The sequence below is a fragment of the Protopterus annectens genome, chromosome 11.part0 (assembly GCF_019279795.1).
Source record: "Protopterus annectens isolate FY-2018-M chromosome 11.part0, PAN1.0, whole genome shotgun sequence".
NCBI lineage: Eukaryota > Metazoa > Chordata > Ceratodontiformes > Protopteridae > Protopterus > Protopterus annectens.
The window spans coordinates 122,824,492-122,850,810 of NC_056745.1; the positions used below are offsets into that span (position 1 = coordinate 122,824,492).

General features: G+C 39.3%; 1 protein-coding gene across 1 annotated transcript in view; it reads left to right on the forward strand.

Annotated features, from left to right (window-relative positions):
- Positions 1–26,319, forward strand: part of ERC1 (ELKS/RAB6-interacting/CAST family member 1) — a 3,640,161-nt gene that overhangs the window by 526,701 nt on the left and 3,087,141 nt on the right. Inside the window, exon 6 of the mRNA XM_044087500.1 lies at positions 9,807–9,890. Coding sequence (XP_043943435.1) covers positions 9,807–9,890 — 84 coding nt within the window. The remainder of the gene's footprint in view (positions 1–9,806; positions 9,891–26,319) is intronic.

Here is a 26,319-nt window from a genome sequence, read left to right on the forward strand (position 1 = left end):
GATCAGAAAAGCTGTAATTCTGCGGCAAGGAGGGGAGTTCAGATATAAGCAGTATCTAAATAGATGTATCAAAATAGATGGATAGGATCAGGAAGTGGGGAGAGATCCAAAGAGTATGGCTGGGTAGTGGAAGACAAGAGATATCACGGGCTGGATAATAAATTAGATATGAGGGAGAGAGAGCGTGATAGAGAGAGAGGGAGAGAGAAAGAGAAAAGGGCAGTGCAGCGTAGTATAGTAGCAGGAAAATCCTATATCTCGGGCAGGATTATAAGATAGATATGAGGAGGAGGAGAGAGAGAGAGAGAGAAAGGAGCAATGCAGCATAGTAAGATAACAGGAAAAGCAGAACCCAGGAGGGCAGGAGCGGATCGAGAACCTATCAGTGGAGTATTGAATTGCAGAAGGGCAAGTAGAGGGGACCTGGATATAGTAGGTTAGAATGGGCTATAATGTTTTAAGAGAGCGAAAAAGAAAAGTTAGAACTAAGGAGAATACAAGAAGTATGTGAATTGAAGTCAGTATTAGTGGGGAGAGGATGCCATCTAGTGGACAAATGCTGAAGTGCACCTTAGCCCACCAGGGCAATCCCTGGATTGGGTTGGACTGAAGGGAGAAGGGAGCAAGAGTAAATCAAGGAACTAGATGAGGGGGAAGAGCAGAGATATAAAAATAAGAGGGGTTTAGGCTGCTGGCTTTCTTGGCAGGGAGCGTACTGAAACACCTAGCAGGGCTTAAAAACTATAGTAGTTCAAGGCTTAGCAGCAGATACACATACTTCCATGGATTCTTCTGGGAGAAGCTTGGTTCAGTTTCCAAAAGGGGATGAGGCAGCAGAGTTTGTTATAATTGCTTTGAACAATTGGCTGAGCTTGTATCAGATTTAGTTTAGGGATAATTCAGGGCAAAAAGTTCCTTGGATTCTTCTGGGACAATCCTCCCTTCTCTCCTGCCTGTTCGTGCAGTGTTGTAATTTTCCCTGTCCTTCTCTTCCTAATGTTTGGAGCATGGGTTTGTTACTGTATAGGTGGATGGATCCTTGCTGTATCTCCTGTTTTCCACATTGCAGCATATGTTGCAGGAGTGCTACTGCACTTGTCATCCTTGACAATTCTTTGCTGTCCTGCAGACAGTGATTCCTACTTAGGCTTTGCCCAGGATTTATTGCATGACATTTTCCACAGCTTTCCAAATACTGTCATCCACCCTTTATCTTGCTTGGAGGACAGGTTTGCTGCTCTGTAGGTGATTGGATGCTAGTGGTGCGTATCTGTCATTTATCTTCTGGCGTATCATTCGGTTTATCCAGATCTGTCATCCTCCCTTCTCTCCTGGGCAGTGTGTGGTCCAGTTGTAAACTGCATTTAGAATTCTTATTCTTACAAGTAGTGGAATTCCTATTATGTTAATATATTTATGCAAACAAAATTTTGGTAAAGTTTTAGTTTCTGACCAGCTTGAGTTCTGCTGGTCTCGAATTCTATGAGTGTGAAGGAAGATGGACCTGGTAGTTTAGATGAGCCATTATGGTAAGTTCATAACGTTCATTTTAGTTGTCCCCAAGTGTAGTGAGCCCTAAGCAGCAACAAGTCAGAAAAAGTGTAAACCCGTCAATATCTTCTGGATATCTTGGTCTGCACACAAATTTTAATATCAAAGGTATAAGAGGTGACACTGGTTTTGTATTTCATGCAAGTCATAGCAAAATGCTGATTTTTAAAATAAATCTTGCTGTGAATGCCCAAGCAATTGGTTCTTTCTCTGATTTTACTTGATAACACACAGTGTCAGAAGCAGAGTTGTTCACCATGTTTTAAATGTTCCATTGATGTCTGATAAGGCAATGTACCACACCATAACTTGGAGATTTTTGTAAAAAGTGTGGAAGTTATGCAAATATTTTAAATAATTGACCGTGCTCAGAATGCAAGAAACCATCCATGTTATACACCACATTATTTACCCCCTTCTTACCATTTTTTCCCCATGGAGTTGGGGTGTCCTTTCAAGATTAGTCAATGTGACCAAATCACCTAGAATCCATAATTAGGTGGCATCATTCTTACATGTGGCTGGCACAGCCCACAGCTTTGATGATGTAAATATTAATTTACTGCTTATATTCATCATTGCTGGAACAAACTAAAATTTTATCTCTGGATCATAGGATATGCTAATTTAACCAGCTTCCCTTATTTTTTTTTTTAACCACCACTTTCTGCTTACATTAGGCCACACTTTATAGCTCCTTTATTGTACATCTAATGCTGACTATTTCACTGTGCGCACGTGCTAATTTAGGTATCCTTGTAGATGGCACATTTCTTATGCAGAAGCTACCATTCATGAAATTTAACTTTTAATATATATGTATGTGTGTGTGTGTGTGTATATATATATATATATATATATATATATATATATATATATATATATATATATATATATATATATATATATTGCTAAGGTTAGAACAAACATGTATAGCTCATTATGTCTGTGTTTCCTACCTCCTTTTTTTGCTTTACTACCACCCTCTATGTGCATGGTTACATACTTACATTCTTGTTGACAAATCTATAACTGCATTATTAAAGAAAACACAAAAAATTACATTTTCCAGAATGTTTCACAGACATCCATTGGTACCTGACAAAACACATCTCTGACTGTTTCATTTTGCATGCATGAAAGTCAGGTGACAGATAACCCCTTACCTCTTTATGCAGAAACTGCTGTTAGTAAAAGTTTATACACAACATGCTAGCATTGCTAATATTCCCAGCTATAGGAGTAAAGATGTGTAGCTTATGTCTGCATGTTAGTTACATGCTTTGTGTCGTGGGGTGTTGATCAGAATATCTAGCATTGTAATGTGGATTGCATCACTTGAGGCAGCACTCCATGTGGCAGGTTTCCAGCACCAGCTGTAGACACCACAGTGGCCATGGCTAACCTAACCAGATATGTATTTCTGCTTGTGTTCAACCTGTAAACAGTGGGTTCTACCCCATCCCTCACTGAAGACACAGTGGAGTGCATATGGTAAATGCCTTCAGTGAGGGATGGAGTAGAATTTGGAATGCAATGAGTTGGCAGACTTTAAAGATACCTTGCAGACTACTCTGTCATACATACTGAGTAAGCAGTTTGGAGTAACTAAGGAAATGATTTTTTTGAGCTGTGATACAGAATTAGAATTGCCTAGACATAGTAAGGCCTGTTGTATCTAATTATGGTGTCTGCCGAAAAAAGCAATGACTAGAGAATGAAAGCCTAAACCAACTGCACTAGCAGCAGTGACTATAGTAACAGAGCTAAAGCAACTGGAACTGGGATCTTTAGAAATGGGTAGGAGCAGATTCTGTAGAAAAATGGGAATCAGAACAGTACTTGCAGAGGAGGAATGAGGTTTAAAAGAAGGCATGATTTGAATGAGCTATGTAATGTTTGACTGACCATGGCTGGATAGATTATAAGTGATGTATAATGTTTGCAACTCCAATTATATCAGTATGGTTTGTTTTTATTTGTATAAATGTATGATTGCCTATGTCATACGTGATAATTAATTAATAAAAATGTTTCTTCTTAAAAATAAAAATGTCACAGGAGTTGTAGGGATTTCTCTTTATTCCTAAGGCAAGTATGCTAGACAAAAAAGAAGTCCGCATACTGGTGAATATGCTGTTCCGGGCTCTCGGTATAATTCTTTTCCATTGCTTAGTATATGCCAGAAGGTGTTGCCTTTCTTCTTTTGTCTTTACATCATCATTGTCACTATTAATATTATTGTGTTCTTTCTTAAGCTTCTTTCTAAATGTTGTCCATCACTAAATCTATGATTGGTAAAAACAGGCTTATATCTAAATTATTCTGACATATATTGTAGATTCCATCTGCTAATTACATACGCTTTTTTACAGACTTTCACAAAACCATTCCATAGTTCTGTTCATTTTCATGATAGTAAGTGGTTCTCATCTTGTTTTTTTTACTATCTCCTTTCTTCCTAAATATGTAATCAGTTCCTATTACAAGGATGCTGATGCAGTAGGTATTCCCACTTAAACTTAAAAAATAATTCTCACTCCATATTTCCAGAATTTCCCCTAAGAAATTTCCTGTTTCTCCTTTCTCACTCACCATATTTAAAGTTATCTATGTAATATCCTCTATCATACTAACATAGTGCTTTCAAAAACTTGAATTCTTTCTTTTAGAAACAGTGCAACATACATGTTCAATATCTTATTTCTACTAGCTGTATGCATCAGGCCACCTGTCTCTTATTCTGCAGTCTGACACTTGCTGTTCATATGCTTCAAGTCGACACAAAACTCCAGAATATTATCTAACATTTAAAGAAAATAATTTATTTTCTATCAATTCTAACTCTTCTCTTGTTTTTAACAGTAAAAGTTGTCATCTGGAGATTGATATATGCGTTTTTCTCTTTGGCCAGTTCTTCTAGGTGTTCTTTTCTTGTGTAGCGCTATTCATAGATAATTTAGTATCTTAATGTGTCTACATATTTTTTCCTTAATTTTATTTTTACCGTTTTGTTTGCTCAGCATCTCTCCTACTGTCATTTTCTTCCCCCGCTTCACTATGTTCACATTCTTTTTCTGACTCCTAAATCCCTGTCTTTTATTACAGTACCTGAATTTTTTTTCAGTGCTCCTACATTTTATTCTTCAGCACTCCCATCTTGTTTGCTAGCTTCCATGATTGTTTGCATTTTAACTTTCATTGTTTTCATACCGTTTCCCTTCCCACGTGTTTCTTTGTATTATCTTTTTCATACCTTGTTCTCGCAGAGCATTTTAACCATAAGCGCCCTTCTTGACAACAATGAAGACAGCTGGGTTTGCACTGCCATCCATAGTGATCTGTCTAGTCACGCACAGATAGTGTGTGAGTAAATGTACCTGCTGCTTCCAAATACAACCTTTCATTGGTTGCTCCCTGTACTGTAGTGTACCTGTTTTCTATTCACAGTAATTAAATTTTTAAAGGGTACACTTCCTTTTCATACTGTTTTCATTCTGCATTCATTCCCCATGCTTCCCAATTCATTATCTCCTGTTTATGTTTCAGTTTTAATTGAGTAGCGTAGTTCCCTTGGTGTCCATGTCTTCACCAGTTCTACCTCCCAGTCTTGTATAAAAATACCATCTCATGTCTTAGCTGAAAATAGACCATAGAGTTAGTGGAACTAACCCATTCAACAAAAATTAAGTCATAGGTTCATAGGTAGTTACTGGGATTACAGTCCAGGAGACCATTGAGGAACATAGCCCAAATCCCCAATTGCCCCAGATCATTGTCTGGTTAAGTGACTTGCACAAGTTTACGCAGTAGGCACATGAAAGTGGAAAGATTCAAACCTTGAACCTTTGTCATGAGAAGCAGCTCATTATCGGATCAAAGTTTTAGTCCTCTGTACTAACTGTCAAATAAAGCAGTACAGTAAAAATGACAAAAATCCACATTCCCAGTGACTGCACCATGTATCCTTTTTGGATTCAGATGTCCTGGGGGGGGGGGATGCAAGGATTCTGGTATTTGTCTTTAACTTTATAAGAAATCTCATCTTTAATGTAGTTTCTTTCTTTTGCTAAGGCTTTTAGTAGCAACCAGTTCCATCTCTTTATCGTCTTCCTGCGGTTCAGTCTCTTTACTCTGTCCATGTTCTCTTAAAACTACAAATCTATATGATTTTTACAGCTCTTTACTTCCACCAGCATTTCACTTAGCAGCCTTCTGTCTTTTTATTTTATAAATTTTCCAGCATCTCACCATTCCTTTTCAGCTTGTATTTCCTCATACATATTTTCAACAGTTATTGTCTTACAAATGTTAAGATTCATCTTGGCGTGCCCTTACATACGTAAAATAGCTTTCAAAGTACAGAATGACCACTAGAGGTCTGTTTACCTTTTTGTCCCTCATGGATGTCAGCAGTCAATCTTGTCTTGGGAGTCCCTACTTTATCTTCCACTAATGTCTGCCTGACACCTGTCTGACTTGCCTTTTCAGGCTGAGAGGGGAATGGTGTAAGTACTGGGGTGGGGAAGAAGACTGAGAAGAGATGAGGACATTCTGGTGCAGTGGATTTTTACTAATCTTAAGCGGATGGAGCTACTGATGTGTATAGAAGCGCATGTTAACTCTGCTCCTCTAGTGTTGAATTTTTACAACAATTTGGAGTGCAGTCACAGCACTGCCCCCTTCAATAGAGAAGTAGCAGGCAGTAACCCCACCATCCCTCTTGGCTGTTGCTTCTCCTTCCCACCCCTCCCCCTTCCAGCCCCTCGAGTACCCAAGCCACTAGTCAAATTTGGATTGTAGTCAGGGCTGCCTTGTGCAAACGAGCCAGGCCACACATGTTAATTTGAATTGCGTTTGGCTTAAATATGTGTAATATACTTCTCTCTGACATGACACTCTTGTCTACCCAAGACTCAAATAACCAGTTTTAAGTTGAACATGATAGAATCTGGTTGACCTCGATTCCTATAATTAGAACTATATTTGTCAAATGCTCTGGTTTCCCACTTTGCAAATGCAGAATAACAGGTCCTTCTCATCCATAACCTGTAGTCAGTCTCTGCGTTTTACTTTTGGAAAAGTTTCCTTAATGTTGTACATTTTTACTATAGATGTTGCAGTGTTCCTTTCCTCCATGTAATAATTCCAGAAAAGATTCTGAACCTTCTTTCACGTATTCAGAGTTACAGTATGAACATTAAAGTTAAACTTTCAGTGGATGCCTTTGTTCAAAGCTCAAGTAGTAAGCGCCATGCCAGTGTGGGTTAAAACTTAAATCCCAGTGGTTCAGTTAGTTTCTTATCACAGGTACCTGCCACGTGGGATCAGAGTTCCACCATGCATTAGAGCCTTACAGCATCTGTGGTACATCAACTACTCTTTCTTTTTTCATTCCGTTTACTTCTTGGATACTGTCCAGCAGAGATGCTTGCACATGTGCTGTTCTCTTTTCAATACTGTCCCACTCAGATGAAGTGTCCAGCTCAGCTTCTGCTTTTGTGCATTGCAGATATCAAATCTTTTTCCAGCACTCTGTGACATATCCATTCTTGATCTCGTATCAAAGCTTATCTGAAGCACTGACTTGCGAGTTCAGAACCTCAGTTTCTTTAGGACTTCAGGTAATAATCTATTTTCCCATAATGTTCACCGTTGTTCCTACTGCCTTAGTCGTCTTCATCAACATAAACAGAAAAACACCGCCATGATCCAGAACTAAACCCTATAGCATCCTGTTGAAAACGAGAGTGAGTAAATGTTTCTGATGTTCTGGCCCAGTTTCCCATAGTCTGTATAAATACTTCTTGGGTATCCCATTGGGAATAGCCCGTAGGGCTAGTGGACCTACCCCCTCTAGGTAGAATAAAAAAAATAAATTTAGGCTCTTACGTGGTTATAGTTAAGGAACATCTTAACTTATTCACTCCAATGGAGCTCAAGAAGTTTGCACTGTAACTTTTAGTGGGCGGAGCTTCTTTCTTTTGACAGAATCAAATGATGTCCTCACATCTCAAATAAATGTTCATAACTCTGGAACCATAGGGGTTATGAAAGCAGTATAAATGACAAACCTTTCAGCACAAACTATTTTCACAGTGGTAGTGTTCTTTAGATTCTAGGTCTTAAACTGAATTTATAAGTCACAGTAAACACAGTAACTATTACATTTGTAATATTTTGTAAACAACTTGCAATATCTTAGCAACCACTCAAGTTACATACTGTCAGCAACATTTTATTCATCTTGCTTATAGTTTTCATATGAGGCTAAGGAGTTCTGTCTGTTACTTGGTTGTTGAGATATTAAGAGAAATGTGAAAGTTATGTCTATATACATTAATATCATAAAAGCAAAAGTTAAAAATCTCTTTACCTGTACTAAACAGAGGTCAAATAGTAATGCGGTTGAATTTGCCATTGCGTAAGCTTTAAGATGAGAGCTTTTAAAACATTGTACATAGCATGGTTTTGGAATTATTGCTGCAAATATGAACAAGCAATATCTGATGCCTAGAGGCGTCAGTAGGAGTTAACTGCAGATGCACCTGGAGGCGTCACTTGGATGTAATGAGTTAAACAACATGAATTCCGTAGATCCTATCGAGATTACTAAAATGCTGTAGGTTGTAGCTCAGAATAAAGAAAACTGTATCCCAAGGCAGCATGAGGAGTAGTTAAAAACAGCAAATTAAATAATACAGAATTCTAGAAAGTAAAGTAAATATATTTTTTAGGGTGTAAGTGCATCTATAGTACAGTGTGTGTGTGTGTATATATGTGTGTGTGTGTGTATATATATATATATATATATATATATGTGTGTGTGTGTGTGTGTGTGTGTGTGTGTGTGTGTATATATATATATATATATATATATATATATATATATGTGTATATATATATATATATATATATATATGTGTGTATATATGTATAGTGCATCTAGAGTAGTGGGATGGTTTCACCCCTACTTAAGTATTCTGATTTCAGTATCTCAGTTTTGGGGGAATGACATTCCCTTTTCTGCAAGGCTGTGCAGCCTTAGATTTAGAATATTTTATTGCACTAGACCTACACATGTGGGGTGCAGGTTGGCTTGTCCTCTACAGAAATACGCAAAGTTTTCCGTATTCCTCAATAGGTGTGGCTTAATGCCATTTTGTCATTTATGTTTCAATGTTCTAATATGTGTCTTGATTCTTTTTATGTTCTCACTAGATAAAACCTTACTGAAGTGTTATTTTATTTTAGAAGAGACTGCTGTTTGGGTTTGGGAGAAAAGCTTGAGATGGGCTCTGTGAGCACTTTCCTTAACTTGCATGTTGCAAGTATCCATGGACCATGAAGTGCATCATTTCCATGACCATAAATGCAAATACTTTTTTTTTTTTAACCAAGTGTGGACCAACAAGATGGGATAATTTCACTTACTAAGACTATTTTTAAGTTCTACAGATATGTTATTTCTATATCAGTACTTTTAAGGTGTAGTTCCTATTTCCCACTTTTTTTTTCAAAAAGTAGTGGATCAATTCCATGTACCTGCAAAATACTTTCCCTAGCATGCTCGGTTCCATTTTTTTTTGCCCTTCTACGAGCCTTCTGTAATGCAGACTAGTTCTTGAAAAGATGATTTCCCCAAAAATAGAACAGCATGCATAACGTGTATACGTTTGCCTTTCCTGCCCTGTTGTTACTGCCAAGGAAATGCATTTTCCTCATTTATGTGCTTTTTTGCGCACAGTGTAAATAGCTGAAACAAAATAGTGAACAATTTCAGAAATAGTCTGAATTTAAGCTGAACAGAAATATTGCAAGCTTATCCAAAATGCATGTTGTTGTGGAATGTACTCGCATGTTAAAATACATCAGTCTCCTTGAATAATTAACAGTTCATTGTACAGTTTTACATGCTGTGACTTTTTTCTTTTAAAACCAGTAATTTGGAGACCAGTTTGTCTAAATGTGAATGACTGCTGCTTTATAAATGTTTTGTTTATATATGTAGTAATGTGCTGTGGGATATTCAGTGTCCAGACCTTGTCACATAGCATGTATTTGTCTTCCCAGTGTAATGAATGTGTCTTTTAATTAAAATTGTTTGACCCAAGAGGCTATGAAAAGTTACCTTTTGAGATGGACTTGGAGCCCATGACTTAGAAGACTAGTTTATACGTCACACAGATGGATACTATCAGGTAATTTACAAGCATTTTTATGATGGTTTAGTAATAGTAACCATGTCATGACAGGTAGAACACCTGAAGGATGAACTCGGTGCGAAAGAGGCCCAAGTGGAAGAGCTGAAAAAGAAGACAGCCGGTCTTCAGCTTGAGGTGTTTGCCGTAAGCTTGACTTCTCTCTGTGTGCAGTGTGACTTGGGGCCTGCCTCTTTGTGCAGTTGGCTTCCTGGTTTTCTCTCCAACCCAAGTAAAAAGCCTTATATAGGCACTAACCTCCTCCTGTCCATCTTAGTTTTGCCTGGTAAATTTAGCTTTGTATCTGTAATGCACCAATGATATTCCACTGCAACAGAGAACAAGTTTGGCCAGATGCTTTTTTTTCCTGACTTGCTATATGTAAGCATGCTGATATAACTAAGCCTTCTCACAAGTAACTCTAGCCTTAGCCTCTTAAACTATTCTCAGCATTTTGCTTAAAGGGACATAGTCAGACCTCCTATGCCTCAGTTATGTTAATTTAAAAACACATTTTGCAGATATTTAACTTGCTTCGTGTGAAAACTTAATTGGCAGTAGCACTTGCATTTTTTGTCATCGGTCTCTTGGTTTATAGCATTCTTAAAACATGGCTGCTACTACTTACTAGTCAAACTAAGCTAGATGAAACTTAACTTAAAACTGATATTACATTGGGCTGTATATTTGCCACTTTTTTCCACGTTTATTTAGTAAGGAACAAAAAAGTAGTTTTTTCAAGATGTATACTGAAAAATGCTTCAAAAATGTAAGTTGTGTTTTACTTTGAATGGGATGTATAAAATGGATTTCAGAAAGTAAAATCACATGTCCTATTGAGATGTGTAGATTTTCAACAAATTTGCTAATGAGAAATGTGTTTTTAAACTAAAAGTAACAAGCCTCTAATAGTTAGCAGTGACTTGTGTCCCTTTAAAAAGGCTTTCTTTAAGCATGAGTGTCTGACCCTTTACTGCTGCTCATCTATTAATTTTCTGTGAAAATATAAAGCTCTTTGAGGAACATTCATCCGTCTAAGTTATGTTTGGACTAATCCTGTTTTATACAGTATAGCCACTAATACAAATAACCGGATGTGTGAAGGGATCCATGCAATTTACTAGCCTGCTTGTGTCTGACAGTTTGTATGGTTTCATAGTTCAAGGTGGGCATCCCTATCCCCCCCCCTCCCCAATTTTCTGGTAGCAGACCCCATGCTGCCGCACGGGTACTACTGCCACATGAGGAAAATGCAGATGACATCATTATATTATTTTGCTATCTGTGAAATGTTAGAGGCTTTCCCTGCATTGACTCATAAATGATTTATTTGAAACTGCATATATTTGTCTGATAAATTAATAATCCTTTGGAGCTTTTTGTTTTCACAAGTCTTCTAGCACTAAACACAGCATTATTGTACTATACAAAAATGCACAAGTTGTGATGTTGCTTAAAATGTTACAAGTCATTTTTGTGATGCACTCCTAGATCTTGACACAATGTTTTCGTTCTGATGTGTTTGACTTTCCTTAATTTAGCAAAGTTTTCCTTTTATCATGAAGTAACTCGGCAACATGTTGGTTAAATAAGACTTGGTCATGCTTGGATTAAAAAGTAAAATGTATGAGCAGCACAAGGCATAAAATTGCAGTTTCCATTGGAAGTTGGATCAGGGTTTCTGTTCAGAGTCGTGAGGGTGTAATTGTTGTTGGACTAGAAGGTTAAAAATATTACATGCTGTTAAACAATTTTGTTGTGCGATCCCTTTGACAGACCCTGCATTTCTTTTGTTTACCAGGTAAGCACACCAAGCACTGCAGTACAAGCACTGCAATACCCATGATCAGTTATGAATTGGAGAGCAAAACTTGCATTTACCACATTATTAACAACAGTTAGCTTTATACTGTACAGTCAGCAACTAACGATTTTACAGGTATAGAGAAAAAGGGAGCGCTGTGTTTTACTTGGTCGTGTTTAATCATAGCATGGATAGTCAACAGTGTTTGGTTGAACTTGGCTTTAACCAAGTAGCTTGGGGACATTGACTGTGTACGTATTGGAGAGCAGTTTTCCTTTTATATATAAATATATAATATATATATATATATATATATATATATATATATATATATACACACACACACACACACACACACACACACACACACACACACACACACACACACGGGATGTTCTTCATGTTTCACTGTTGCAGTCATTACATTTGACTTATCTTGCTGGCAGGTTGCCCTCAGTCGGCCTGAATTCCGAAGTCTTGGGTCCTGCGTCGGCTGCTGTCGCCCCTTCCCTGATGTCAGGTCGTCAGGGGTATAAAAGATGCAGCTGACGCCATTTTCTTCAGTCTTTCTTACACGCGGTGTCCGAAGCAGAAGCAGTTCACAAGTGCCGGTCAGCCAACTCCTGAAATTTCCGTGTTCGAGTTTCAGATCCGAAGTCTTCATTAAAAGCCAAGTACCCCATTGGGGAAACTTTTTTCTTGCTCCAGACCGATGTCAGAAAAAGTTAATAATTGTATTTCTTGTGGGAAGCAAATACCTCATAAGGACTTTCATTCTTACTGTATTCCTTGCTTAGGCCCAGACCATGACGTTGCTAGTTGTCGGTTTTGTGCTAGATTCAACCAACGCACTATTAAGCGTCTGTATAATTTTGCATTAAGCTATTTTGGGTGAAGATTTAACTATACAATGTCGTCGGATAGCCATCCGACTACTGGAGTTCACAAAAAACGTAAAGAAAAGGACAGGCAACAGAGGTCCAAAACCGATGAAGCTTCTCCTAAGCCAGTCGCTGGTTCTCAGTGAGGCGCTTTCGCAGCCCCTGACGCCCACTATTTTAGAGTTGCAGGCTGCTACCGACTCCCACATGGAGTCGGCCAAGCCACTAGAAACTCAAGGTATTGGAGCCTCTGAGACTATTCCCTCAGATGGGTCCGGAGCCACTGAGCAGGCATCAGCTTCTGAGGGTGTATTCAGACCTAAACAATTATATATTAAAACAAATTCAAAGGCAAAGACTAAAGCACCTTTAAAGGCAAAGAAACAAGTTCAACAGCCACATGAACAGGCCTCCATACCCAAAAAACAGATGCTCAAAATGGCCGAAGACTTAATTAGCTTGATCAGGGGTTCCCATCCCCCTCCTTATAAGAGGCCTAGGCAAGAGACAGACTATGAATCTTAAGATCAGGTTTCTATTTCTTCTGATTCCTCTTCTGATCAGGAATATTCTCTTTCCCCCTATGAGGATTCTGATGCTGAAGAATCAATTCCTTCAGCTTCTCCTCCTGAGGACTACTCTTTTGGGGAAACCTTGCATACTATGAGGGAGCACTTCCACTGGGAGAGCCAAGATTTCTCAGAATCTAAGAAAAGGCTCAGAGACTTCCTTTTACTGCCTCAGCACAGGCCTCTAGCTATCCCACCTGTGTTAGACATTGTAGATGTGTTTTCAGAGTCTAGTCTGACCCCTGACTTCTTACCTCCAGCTCCTGTTAAGCCGGACAGATACTACAGGGTTCCTGACTCTCATAAATTCCTTTTCAAAAACCCTGCTGCAGACCCAGAAACTATTTCTCAGGGTCCCAAAGGGGTCAAGGCTTCTACTGCAAAAAAACCTACCCCCTCTGACAGAGATTCTAGGGCACTGGACAGATGGGGAAAAAATTTACACATCTGCTACCTTGGCTATAAGGGTCTCAAATTGTCAGTTTCATATGCTCAAATATCAGCAATATATCATGACACTGCTTAAACAGAAAATGTTGACAAATTCTGAATGTGCAGAAAACAAAGATATGCAGGAATTATTGCATGCAGCTGAACAGGTTGGAAAGCATACTTTGCAATGTGGTTTTGATTCTCTGGAGGCCTCCTGCAGGGCCGATGTTACGGGTTCTGTCATTAGGAGGCATGCTTGGTTAAAGGAACAAAATCTGCCCGATCATGTCAAGGCAAAATCATTAGATGCTCCATTACAGCATGACACCTTTTTGGTGTTAAGGCAGAAGAGGTGTTAAAGAAAATGGAGGACAAAGCTAAATCTATGCAAACAGTCAAGGATTTCTTACAGGTGCAGCCTCCTAGGTTTAGCAGACACTGGCCTACAAAGAATTTGTCCTTTCCAGTGTCAGACAGACCTCAAAGGGGCAGATCCAGATGCCCTAGAGGCAGATCCCAGTCGCAAGGTTTGTATAGGTCTAAGCAATAGGGTGCTTCTACCTCCAAAAGTGGAAAAGACAAATCACAACCATACAGGAAACAGTCCCAAAGACTTCCCCCTGCCTGCACCAAGCACTTATCTTCTGGCAGCACCCTTAGGGGGAAAACTAGCACTTTTTTCTCAAAATTGGCACATTATAACCCAGGAGAAATGGGTTTTCGACATAGTGCCACAAGGCTACAAGTTTCACTTCAGTACCCTGCCAAGGGCAAACGGTTGGCCAGACTTGCCAAAGAATCAATGGGCAGAGGCTCAAAAACAAGTTGCATCCCTCATGCACATGGAGGCTATTCAACAAGTGCCACAGCAAGAACAGGGACAAGGATTTTACTCAGGACTGTTCTTAGTACCCAGAAAGGGCAAAACATGGAGATAATTTTTGGACCGATCTGTTCTAAAGACTTTCCTGTATATACCAAAATTCAAGATGTTGACCTTGCAGCAGCTTCTGCCCATACTGGGCAGCAAGGCTTGGCTCATGACTTTAGACCTAGAAGAGGCATACCTGCATGTCCCAATCAGACAATCATGCAGAAGATACCTCAGATTCAAGGCTGGCTCAAAGCATTACCAATTCTCTGCACTGCCCTTTGGCTTATCTACTGCGCCCAGGGTCTTCACAAAGTGCCTCGCACCAGTAATTGCTTTCTGCAGACAAAGAAGAATACAAATTTATCCTTACTTGGACGACTGCCTCATTCAAGCAGAGAACAAGGACATTCTACTACAGCATCTGGCGTTTGTAAAGAGACTTTTAACATGCTTAGGGTACACAGTCAATGGGAAGAAATCAAAACTAGTATCCTCTCAAGAGATAATATTCCTGGGTGCAAGCTTAAATACAACTGCCCAGATGTCTTATCTCACGCCAGACAAACAAAGGCAACTGACTACCTATTTCAAGGAAATGGCAACAAAGGCCCAGTTGTCTGCAAGAAAAATTCTGCAGGCTTTGGGCTTCATGGCATCCTGCATCCTACTAATTCCATATGCAAGACTGCATATGAGGAAACTTCAGTGGTACCTAAAAAGTGTCTGGACACAACATTGCCACAGCCTGGAAACAATAATTCCTCTCATTCCCTGCCTGCAGCAGGAGTTTCGATGGTGGGCAATGGCTTGTCATCAAAACAAGGGACAGCCATTCTCACTACCCCCAGCCAGGCAGAACCTTATGACGGATGCATCAGATTATGCCTGGGGGGCCCACATGGCAGGAAGAGGTATTCAGGGCACCTGGTCCACAAACCAAATGCATCTACATATCAATCAAAAAGAGATGCTAGCAGTTCAAAATGCCCTGACAGCTTTCAAGGACCTAATTCATCCGGGACAACTTCTGATAAAGACAGACAACACCATGGTCATGTGGTACATAAACAAGCAGGGGGGCACTCATTCTTACCCCTTTTGCAGACTAGCCATGGCCTTATGGGACACAACATTGACTTACCAAGTTTATCTGCAGGCACAGTTCCTGCCAGGAAAGGAAAATACTCTGGCAGACGAACTGAGCAGAAACCTCTTGGATCCCCACGAGTGGCACCTGGATCCACAAGTCTTCAGCATGATAACAAAGAAATGGGGATGCCCGGACCTAGATCTATTTGCCTCCCCTCACAACAATCGACTAAATAGATTCTGCACAAGGACTTATCTCAGACAGGCATGGAAAGTGGACGCCTTATCTTTCAACTGGACAAACCTATCAGTATATGTCTTTCCTCCACTGCCTCTCCTTCCCAAGGTTCTCCTAAAAGTCAGACAGGAGAAACCAAAAATTATTCTGATTGCCCCAGACTGGCCACGCCAGTACTGGTATCCGATCTTAAGGAACTTGTCTCAAGGCCCAGCCTGGACTTTACCTCAAATACCTCATCTACTGTCCCAACAAAACAATCAGATTCTGCACAGCCAACTCAGGACCCTAAACCTGGCAGCATGGCGGATAATGTAGTCATACAAACAAACCTCTCAGTAAAGCTGTGATGGATGTCATTTTAGAAGCCAGAAGGCCTAGTACTAGAAAATCTTATGCTAGAAAATGGAAGAGATTTTGCGCTTGGAACCAAGCTCAAGGAACTGATACAGCTGTCCCAAATATTCCTCAGATTTTGCAATACTTAACTGAGATGCTGGACAAAGGCCTATCTTTTTCATCAATTAAGATCCATGCCTCTGCCATTTCGGCTCATTACAATACAGAGCTACCACTCTTTTCTCATCCTTTATTAATTCAGTACCTCAGAGGAGCCAAAAATTTAAGGCCTCCAAGGAGAACGCCAATACCTGTATGGGACCTCAATTATGTCTTGGAAGAGCTCTTCTTACCTCCTTTTGAGCCAGCTGCTACTGCCTTTATCATTTTTTTATCCAGACAGGGTCTCTCTGAGGACAAACCCTACATTTATGCCCAAGGTGGTATCCAGTGTAGCCCTTAACCACACTATTCATTTGCCAACTTTTTATTCAAATCCACAGAACTAGGGGGAGAAAATTCTGCATTCTTTGGACGTACACAGACAACTTAAATTCTATTTGGATAAAACTAAAGTTTTCAGAAAGACAGAACAATTACTAGTGGCATTTGCTGCAGGATCACAAGGAAATGCTATCTCTAAGCAGACTATTTCAAAATGGATAGGTCACTGCATTAGTTTCTGCTACTCACGGCATGGCAAACCAGTGCCTGAGGGCATTAGGCCACATTCTACCAGGGCTGCAGCCACTTCTGCAGCTTTTCTTAGGGGAGTACCAACCAAAGAAATTCTAGAGGCTGTTACTTGGAGTTCAGTGCATACCTTTACAAAACATTACAATCTGTCACTTTACTCTAAATCCAGAGCAGGCTTTGCCACTGCAGTTCTGCAGGGCCTCTTTGCCGCTCCTAATGCTGTTTAGCTCCAGCCTCCCAACCATAGCTTTGGGACTCTACCCAAATATAATGACTGCAACAGTGAAACACGAAGAGCATAGTACAGTTGTGTACACTTACCATAAATGTAGATGTTCAAGTTATTCACTGTTGCAGTCCAGGTTACCCACCCGCCATCCCCCTTATTTTTGCTGGAACTTATCTTTACTTCTCTGATCTATACAACCTATGTGGTATATTTGCTTATAGATGAAGGTAAAGTTTATTTTGGTGCATGTATATTTTACTTGCGTATTTGTAGCCTACCCTTTTGGGGGCACCTGACATCTGGGGCAAGAAAAACTGAAGAAAATGGCATCGGCTGCATCTTTTATATCCCTGATGACCTGACGTCAGGGAAGGGGCGACAGCAGCCCGATGCAGGACCCAAGACTTTGGAATTCAGGCTGACTGAGGGCAACCTGCCAGCAGGATAACCCAAATGTAATGACTGCAACAGTGAATACACTCGAGCATCTACATTTATAGTAAGTGTACACAACTGTACTTTACCATTAGTTCATTGAACATGCAAAACATCGACACGTGAAAACCCGAGACCAAAACACCGGCATGTCACTTCTTCGACTCTGCAGTTCGCCGACATTTAAATCTCTGACAATCCAAACATACATCCATCCTCTGACAACCAGGAACTGCTGTGAAGCAAAGTGAAGAAGGAGAACAGTTAGTGTATAATTTGGTAGAGGCACGATGTTTGATGAGATAGCCGGTCCAGGGATAATCGGACAAATACATACAGGCCTAGTGTCACAGAAGGGGAAGCAAATGCTACAACTTGAAGGATACCTATATAACCTGGAACACAGCAGAAAAGAAAGACGTTACTGGTGCTGCAAGGAGAAATTCACTGCATACTGCAAGGGTAGAGCTGTGACTAAAACTGTAAGTAATGGAGATGAATTGCTAAAGTCCACAGCACATCACCATAGTGCTGACCGTAGTGAGGTAGAACTTTATAGGGTATGTAGCGAGGTAAACGTTAGAGCACAGTACAGTAGGGATATACCCTTTATTGTCGTAGATGATAGTTTAGCATCTACATCATTGGATGTGGTGCATAACATCCCACGTAGGAAAGCTCTGTTGCAATGCATTGCTAGAGTAAGGCGCAAACATTATCTAACTGCTGGTAGCTGTGAGCTAACTGTACTGAATATTGATGTAGCTAATTACAATCTAAAATATGGCGCTTTCATTTCTAAGTGCATCACCCATAGTAGTCGTGTAACAGTAGTTTACACATCTACCACACTGAACAACCTGTATGATCTGAGCAAAGCTTCAGTATGGATGATGGATGGGACATTTTTTTTATAGAGGTTTGATGTGCAGGCAACTATACAGTATACATGGCTTGCTAAAGTTATGGTCCTACAGTAAAGTTGTCCCACTGTTCTATGCTCTGAGTACAAAGTCCCTTAAATGCTACAACTATTTATGGAATGCTTTATGTACTTTCATGTCTGAGAATGGCTTTGTCAGATCAGTGCCATACATTTTGTGTGATTTTGAAATTGCCGCTCTGAAGAGTATATGGTTAAATTTTGCTTATTCTACTTTGGACAGAATATATGGAGCCAAATACAATATGTGGGACTTAGTGCAATTTGCAATACTAATATGCAGTTCCAATTCTATATTAAATCACTGGTTGCATTAGCCTTCCTTCCAGAAGATAAGGTAGTGGAGGCCTTCACTGTGTTAAAGGACAGAGTGCCAGAAAAAGGGTATGAATTGACAAAATATTTCTCTGAATAGTACATTCATGGCAGGCTATGGAAGTTTAGTACACGTACGTCAGGTAACATGAGATTACCACTGTTGTTCCCTATCAAATTTTGGAATGTGGCAGAACTTGATGACCTCTTCTTGCCACATACCCAGAATTCGGTAGAAGCCTGGCATAGGAGGCTTAAGTGCCTGGTGGGTCCTAGGGTTATTGATTTAGATGTTGTTATGCGTGCACTATGCAGGGAACAAGATTGGCTTGATGAGTTGCGGGTTCGGATGGCTAGCGGAGTGGCTCCATCTCTAAAGAAACGGAGGTTGATTGAGAGACATAACCGGTTCCAACAGATCTTACATAATAGAGAGGAGTACACGCCATTAGAATTTGTAACGAGCATAGCTCGTCTTTTGAAAATGTAAGTTTGCAGTATTTCAGGATGAATTTCTGATGAATTGCATATTATTAGAATCTGTTGGATGGACATGCATCTACTTGTTATCTGTCCGCTAGCTTGTATGCCTTGCAATACTGTTGTTTGCTTTGGAATATCTTCCGAGAAGTTATATTTGCTGATTTTGTATATATGTATGGTGGAAATCATTGTTTGGTATGTGTCGGTGTTTTGGAAGTCGTTGTAATGGATGTCGGACATTTGCACGTCGATGTTATGAGTTGTCGAGGAAGCGACTTGTCTGTGTTTTGGTCTCTGGTTTCCACGTGTTGATGTTTTGCATGTTCGATGAACTAATGGTAACACGCACACGTGTGTGTGTGTGTGTGTGTGTGTGTGTGTGTGTGTGTGTGTGTGTGTGTGTGTGTGTAATTTAGATGTTTGTGGGGATTTTAGCCCCTCATACAGAAACTTAGTGGTGTTTTGAAAGTTATATACTTTACTCGTTTTAGGTATTTGCTGTTTAGTTGTATATTTTATTGTGGTGCTCATGGTTTGATGTCTTGTAGATTAGATTTTGCTAGTTTATTTTTGAATATGCCCTATTCATTTGAACTTTGTTATATATATTCTTAAAAAAGTGTGCATGTAAACCAAATAAGTATATGAACAGTGCATACATACTGAAGTAATATAATTTCAAGAAATGCATTTCATGCAGGTGTTCGTACCTCTCAACCTGTTAGTGCTAAAAATCTGGACAAAGCCTGACATAATGGGAAAGGCAAAGGCCCGAAAAATAGGAACACATTTTAAATATTGCTCTTATAAACTTAGAAAGTTGCTAGAATAACATAACAGGGTTTATATTTACATGCATTTTCTGAAGGATTTTAGGTCTGAAACTCAAAAGTACATCATTATTTAATGACTTCAATTCTCGGGTCATCCCAGTGATTTGCCAGAAAATCACAAGTTTTATGAGAAACAGGCCAAAACAATGAGGCAAAAAATCTGGACAGTTGAGAGGTACGCAGGTGTTTGTAAACTGTAACATGCACAGAATAGCAACTTGCAAATAAATTGTACACATGTTAAACTCGTATCCATGTTGTGTTTACGGGTCTATATTATGTGATCGAAGAATCTCTTCTTTGAACACATATTTGAACACATAATAATCGACACATATACAGTGAATGCTGTAAACTTTTAACAGCCACGTCCTCTAATTTTTTTCCTCAAGGAAAAAAATGCATGTGGCCATAAAATAAAAAAACACACTTTAAAACACTAATCAAGTGGAGGGCTTTGCCCCCCACACCCCCCGATGTGGGGGCTGTGTCCCCCACACCCCCCGATGTAGGGGGCTGTGCTCCCCACCCCCCTAACTATATATACCAACTCCGAGATCGCTTTGCATTGAAGTAAGGGGCGATTCCTGATGACGGCCAACTGAATTTTTTCCTGAGGAAAAAATTTGAGGACATGGCCGTTCATGGTTTACAGCATTCACTGTATATGTGTCGATTATTATGTGTTCGAAGAAGAGATTCTTAGATCACATAATATAGCCCTGAGTTTACTACATTAGTGTGTGCTAGTAAGTTACTTTGCATTTTACTTGCAGTAGTGGGAGAGGCACATTATGTCCTATGAAGAGGATTGTATACTTAGTTATATATGGCAGACACAAATAGGTTAGCTTATGCTGGTATTTTACAAGGGTTTTAGAAAAGAATTAAATTAAAAGGAAAGCTTGATTTCATGTTCTGAACAGTAACTTCCTTGTGGCTGAAAGATGAGCAATCCTCGATCTCGATGCTATTGATAATGCAGTTAAACTCCCATGAATGTTTGATGCTGTCCTAACACAGACATTTACTAAAATATCACTGGCGTTGTACTGCCAGGTCAATGAGAACATCCAGTCTTTATTTAGCAGGTTTGGGTTATTTTCTTATAGACTGTGATGTAGAAGTACCACATTTTTCTTTTCTTATAACTGGTGTGTAACAAGCCTGTTAAAATTGTGGTTTTATAGCACATGCCATAGTTCAGTGTTTGGTAGAAATTAGTTTAATCAGTTCTACCTCCCCAGATCATAACCACGAAGCAGCCCATAATATTTTTTTGCAAATATGTAGCGATCTGGTTTTCTCTTCATCTGTAAGCAATTGTCCAGCTGTCGTTACCAGGCATTTCTGGGATTATATTATTAATCTGTTAATGAGATCTTGCTGCTTGACCACCTTTAACTACACTGCCACCAGTGACCTGAATTCAAAGCCAGCTTAGGCTTGATAGATTACTGGCTGTGTTGGTTTCAATCTGTACTGTGAGGAGTGGTAGAGACAGGGAGATTCACTGGGTTTGTCACCCTATTTACGGACTCACCATTTTGGCTACAGTGGATTAGTATTGGAACTTTTCTCCTTGGCTAATATCTGCAGGGGTGGAAATTTGTTTGGGGTGGTGGTGGTGGAGATGCAGTACCAAAGCCTTACCTTATCATGAGCTTGGTCATAATTCTACTAGGCATGTATAAGTACTTGGAGTATTCAAGTAAACCAGAGCTTTTGTTTAGAACATTTGGTCAGTGCAAGGGAATACCTCAGGAAGTCTTGGCGTCCCAGATTCCCATGATACCTCTTGAAAGATTCCACATTAGAAAGCTAGAGTGGTGTATGAAGTCTCTCTAGTCCCAGCACAGGCATCCTTCATATTTTCAAATTCCAGTTGTGAGGTTTGTGAAAAGAAAGATTGCTTGACAGAAACAGCAAATATCCCTCAGTCCAGGTCTCCTCCTCTCCCGTCCTGCTGCAAAGCAGTCAGTCACCACAGATCAGTCACCATGAACCTTGCTTTGAGAGCAATAACAAGGGTGTAAAAGTACAAGGTCTGTGGGACAACAAAGATAACTCCAAAGCACATAAACATAAGAGATGCTAGTTGTTGTCAAGGCACTCAACTCTCTGAATCATCTTTGGTCCCCTGGGACCTCTTCAGGTTGTTAAAGAGAATACCACCGTCATGAGGTACATCAACAAGGTGGGGGGGGGGGGACAAACGAGGTCATACTTCCTTTGCAGACTAGCTATGTTAGCTTGGTATGTAGCTTCACAGCATAATGTCACTCTACAGGCCTTCTATATTCAGCTCAGAGTATGGGTGGATTGCATTACTTTGCATTGCAAGGAGTCTTATCTAAAATTTCTTTATTAAATTATCACGCAAGACATAAGCACGTATACATCAATAGAAAGGAAAACACTATATTAAATTGTTCCATTTATGTACATAACATATGTTTTATTTCTTTACAACTCTCGTTTAATCCAACATTACATAAATTTCAAAAAAGTCCCATCTTCTCTTAAACCTCCATCCTCTTCCTGATCGTTGTTTTACATGCATTGTTCCCATAAATTCCATGTATTTCTGTATAATCTGCACCTTCACTTTTGTAGAGATCCCATTTCCAGTTCTTTTATCTCTTTCACAATATTTATTACTCAGATACAGTTGATTTAGATTTTGACTTAGATTTTCTAGTAATTGCATTTATTGGCAGTCAGAATTAAACTTAAGTCCTTACTATGTGTAGGCAATTCAGATCCTCTGTCCCAGCTCATTTAAAATCTGCCAACTCATTAGACACCAAAAAACAAGATTCCATTTGCCGCTTTCTTCCCCATCATACCTCCAACATTTGCTATCAACCTGAGGAAATTTTTTTTTAAGTCTGCTTGAGGTATAAAAGTATCTATGTAAACACTTCCAAACAAACATCTTAAACATTCTGGACTTTGGAGCAAAATTGGGAGCCATTCATATGTCCTTTGTAAATTCATATTTCCATTGTAAATTGCTCTTCAGTCTTACTTGCCAATCTTTTCTAACCTGCTCTGACTGATACTTCATTGTCATTCAGTATTTTATGTGCCTTACTAATTTCCATTTTTTCACAACAACTTCTGTATTATAGTCAACTCAAAACCTTTCCAGAACAGGTTTTTAACTTACAACTCCCCTATGCCTTTCTCTTTGTCTATATTCCGATATAAATTATTGATAAAAAAAGCAGACTCTAATTTGCAGTCTGAACTTCTTCTTAGCCTCGTCCCACTCAGTTACCTTTCCCTTTCTAGCTGTTTGCTCCCAGTACCTTGGTTCCTTTGCCAGTTTTCTTCAGTAAATTCCTGCCCCCATCTTATGTATATTATGTACCCCTACTTGCAGTCATTCCTACTTGCAAAATTTCCTTTTTCCATTCCCATGTTGACTTGGTTCCTAGAATGCTTTATCCAGCTTTATGAATACAATATTCTGTATGGATGTTCTTATTCTCCTTAAGGATATGTATCCAAAATCCTACTCTCTTCATATTTCTTGAACTCACCCCTACTTTAGCCTCATACCTTTCCACTTTAAATTATAGCTTTCTGCTTGTGTTGTGTGTATGAGCCTTAACTGTATAGCTGTAAAATGTCCCTTCAGATCAGGTAATCCTGAACTACTTTGTTCAATTGGGAGACTCACATAATCCCACTTAACTCTTGTCCTCTTCCCTTCGCAGATAAATACCTTCAACTCTTTAATCATCATTTCCAACGTCTCTTCTGGTTCATAAAAATGTGCTCGATTTGTATGTAAAACTAAAGGGGCTAAAAACATTTTCACTGACTGTATCTTACTATCCATATCCATAAACAAGAGTTTCCAGATTCTCAGTTTTTGTTTTCCTTTGTTTAGTCTTCCCACATATCTTACTATCCATATCCATAAACAAGAGTTTCCAGATTCTCAGTTTTTGTTTTCCTTTGTTTAGTCTTCCCACATATCTTTAGTTGCAATAACAAGTCTTTTTAATACATTTTGCTGACAGTAGCTCAAACTTATAACCAAACAGGAATTCTAGTGCACACTACAAACATGCAGTCAGTAGTAGACTGAATTATCTCCACAGTTCAGAAACTGAAATGTCAATATACCAATCTTGGATATCGTAAAGTACACCATCAGCTTCTCAAATAATCAAAAGAACTTTATTACACAACTAAGCGCTTTGTCCCTCATTCAACGGGACTTTATCAGTTACAACACGACACCAGAAACTGTTTAAGCATTTAACCACCAATCAGAATGTACCTGCTGACATAATTAAAACTAATTAAATAGTACTTTATTAATAAACAACTACATTTAATTAACCATATAAAAAATAAATAAATGTATGCATTTGGACCAAGGGGGCCGTCATTTAAACTTGTTAAAAGCCACAGTAACTGTTCAGTTAAAGACTGTGTAAAAAATAGAAACCTATAGAATTACAAGTATATGTACATGTGCAACTGTAAAGATAATATCAATAAATTAATTTCTAACACAGCATTCTCTAAAAAAATGTTTTAAAATTCTACTTACGTAAAAAAAAATGGTGTGTGTGTATGTATATATATATATAAAATAAATGTTTTATTTGCTCTAATGTTCAAGACACTCATAATAGATATAGAATCATTCAGTCCAGGAGGTTGGCAGGCGTGTGATCTCAATTGCCAAATCAATTATTTCAACCCCACCAAATTATCATCATCACCCTCAGTAGATCTCTAAACTTTATCATTAATAAAGAATTTAAATTTCTTAAAATTCATACAAGTAATGGAATATATGTACAGAGCATTGTTAGAATGCTTCTTTTTAATGTCATAAAGTTGTTCTCTTATATGGTCTGTCAGTCGCCGATACATTTTTCCAACAAAATGAGCCAAACACCCACTACATGTAGTGACTTACACCACATGACTGGTATTACAGTTGCACCTACCAGGACATGTTAAACCGCATGGATGACTCTCCACTAATAGATATGGACCTGATGAGCCTACAAACTTTACACATTCCACATTTACCCATATGGTGAACACAGTCGATGAAAAGACCCCCAACTTGACTCTCGGTCAAGTTCTTAACATTGGTACCTTTACTATATACAACCATAGGTTGTTTACCAAAAGCCTCCTTCGTGTCTCTTGGAAGTACCAGATTCCATAGTTTTAAAACTGCCACATATTTACCAGTTTCCTGGTTGAATGGGACTACAAATGGTAACTTCCTATTCTTAATCACTGCCATTTCAGAATTGGACAATTAATTTCCTGACTGTTAGCTACATATGTGTTCCAATAAAAGAGGGGCAAACCTGGATGTCTTACTCGTAAAACCTTCTTTAACAAGTCTTCCAGGTAGCCTCTGTCCCTAAACATGTTCCTCAAATAATGGATTTCCCTTTCAGAATTCACATCCATACTTACCAGTTTTGACAAATAGAAGAACTTCTCCTTTAGCAATCCCCCTCTTATGGTGAAAAGGATGAAAACTGTCAAAATGTAAATATGAATTCAAAAATGTCTTCTTCCTGTAAATAGTGGGATTAAATTTATTCAAAGTCCTCCAGTACTGGTAATAATGACCATCCCTCCTGGCATGTCTAAAGGTTAGTTCCCTGAGCTTTCTTCCATCAAACTGGTGAACTTCGGCATTCTGAGGCAGTGTAGCAACTGCCTCATATACACAGACAGCCCTCTCCTCTTACCTCCCAACTCTCAGACTTGTGAGGTATGCACTTATCTATCCAGATTGGAAGCCATGCACTCTCAAGCCAAGACCAGAATAGATGGTCAAGAGGAGAAGGTCAACACCTGCACCACACCACATGCAACACATAGCCCTCCAGAACACCCACCATCACAGCACTCACATAAAAACACAAACCACACACCCACCTTCGTGGAGGCTGTCAATAGAACTCAACCCAAACAGAGACCTCCAAGGCCGAAACATACTGGACCACCACAACACAGCACAAACCACAAGATGCATAGCTCACCTACAGTGCACCCCTCAACCTAAGCCCATAAGGCAAAACAGCTTGCCCAATACACTAATCATAGGTGATTCGATAGTGAGGCACACTGATGTCCCACTCACTAGGTTGAATAAGGAGAAGGTAACAGTCAGCTGTCTGTCAGGTTTCAGAATCCGACAAATAACACATGCACTCAGGTCACTCCACAACAAGTACAAGTATGACTTTGTCACTGTCCATGTGGTTGTGAATGACCTGAGACGCACCTCCCTGGACTACAAGAAAAGAGACATGGAGGAGCTCTCGGATTATGTGGCCCAGGCAGGTATGACCCTAGCCCTGAGCAGCATCCTACCGTCGCCCAGAATGATACTGCAGTGCAAACAG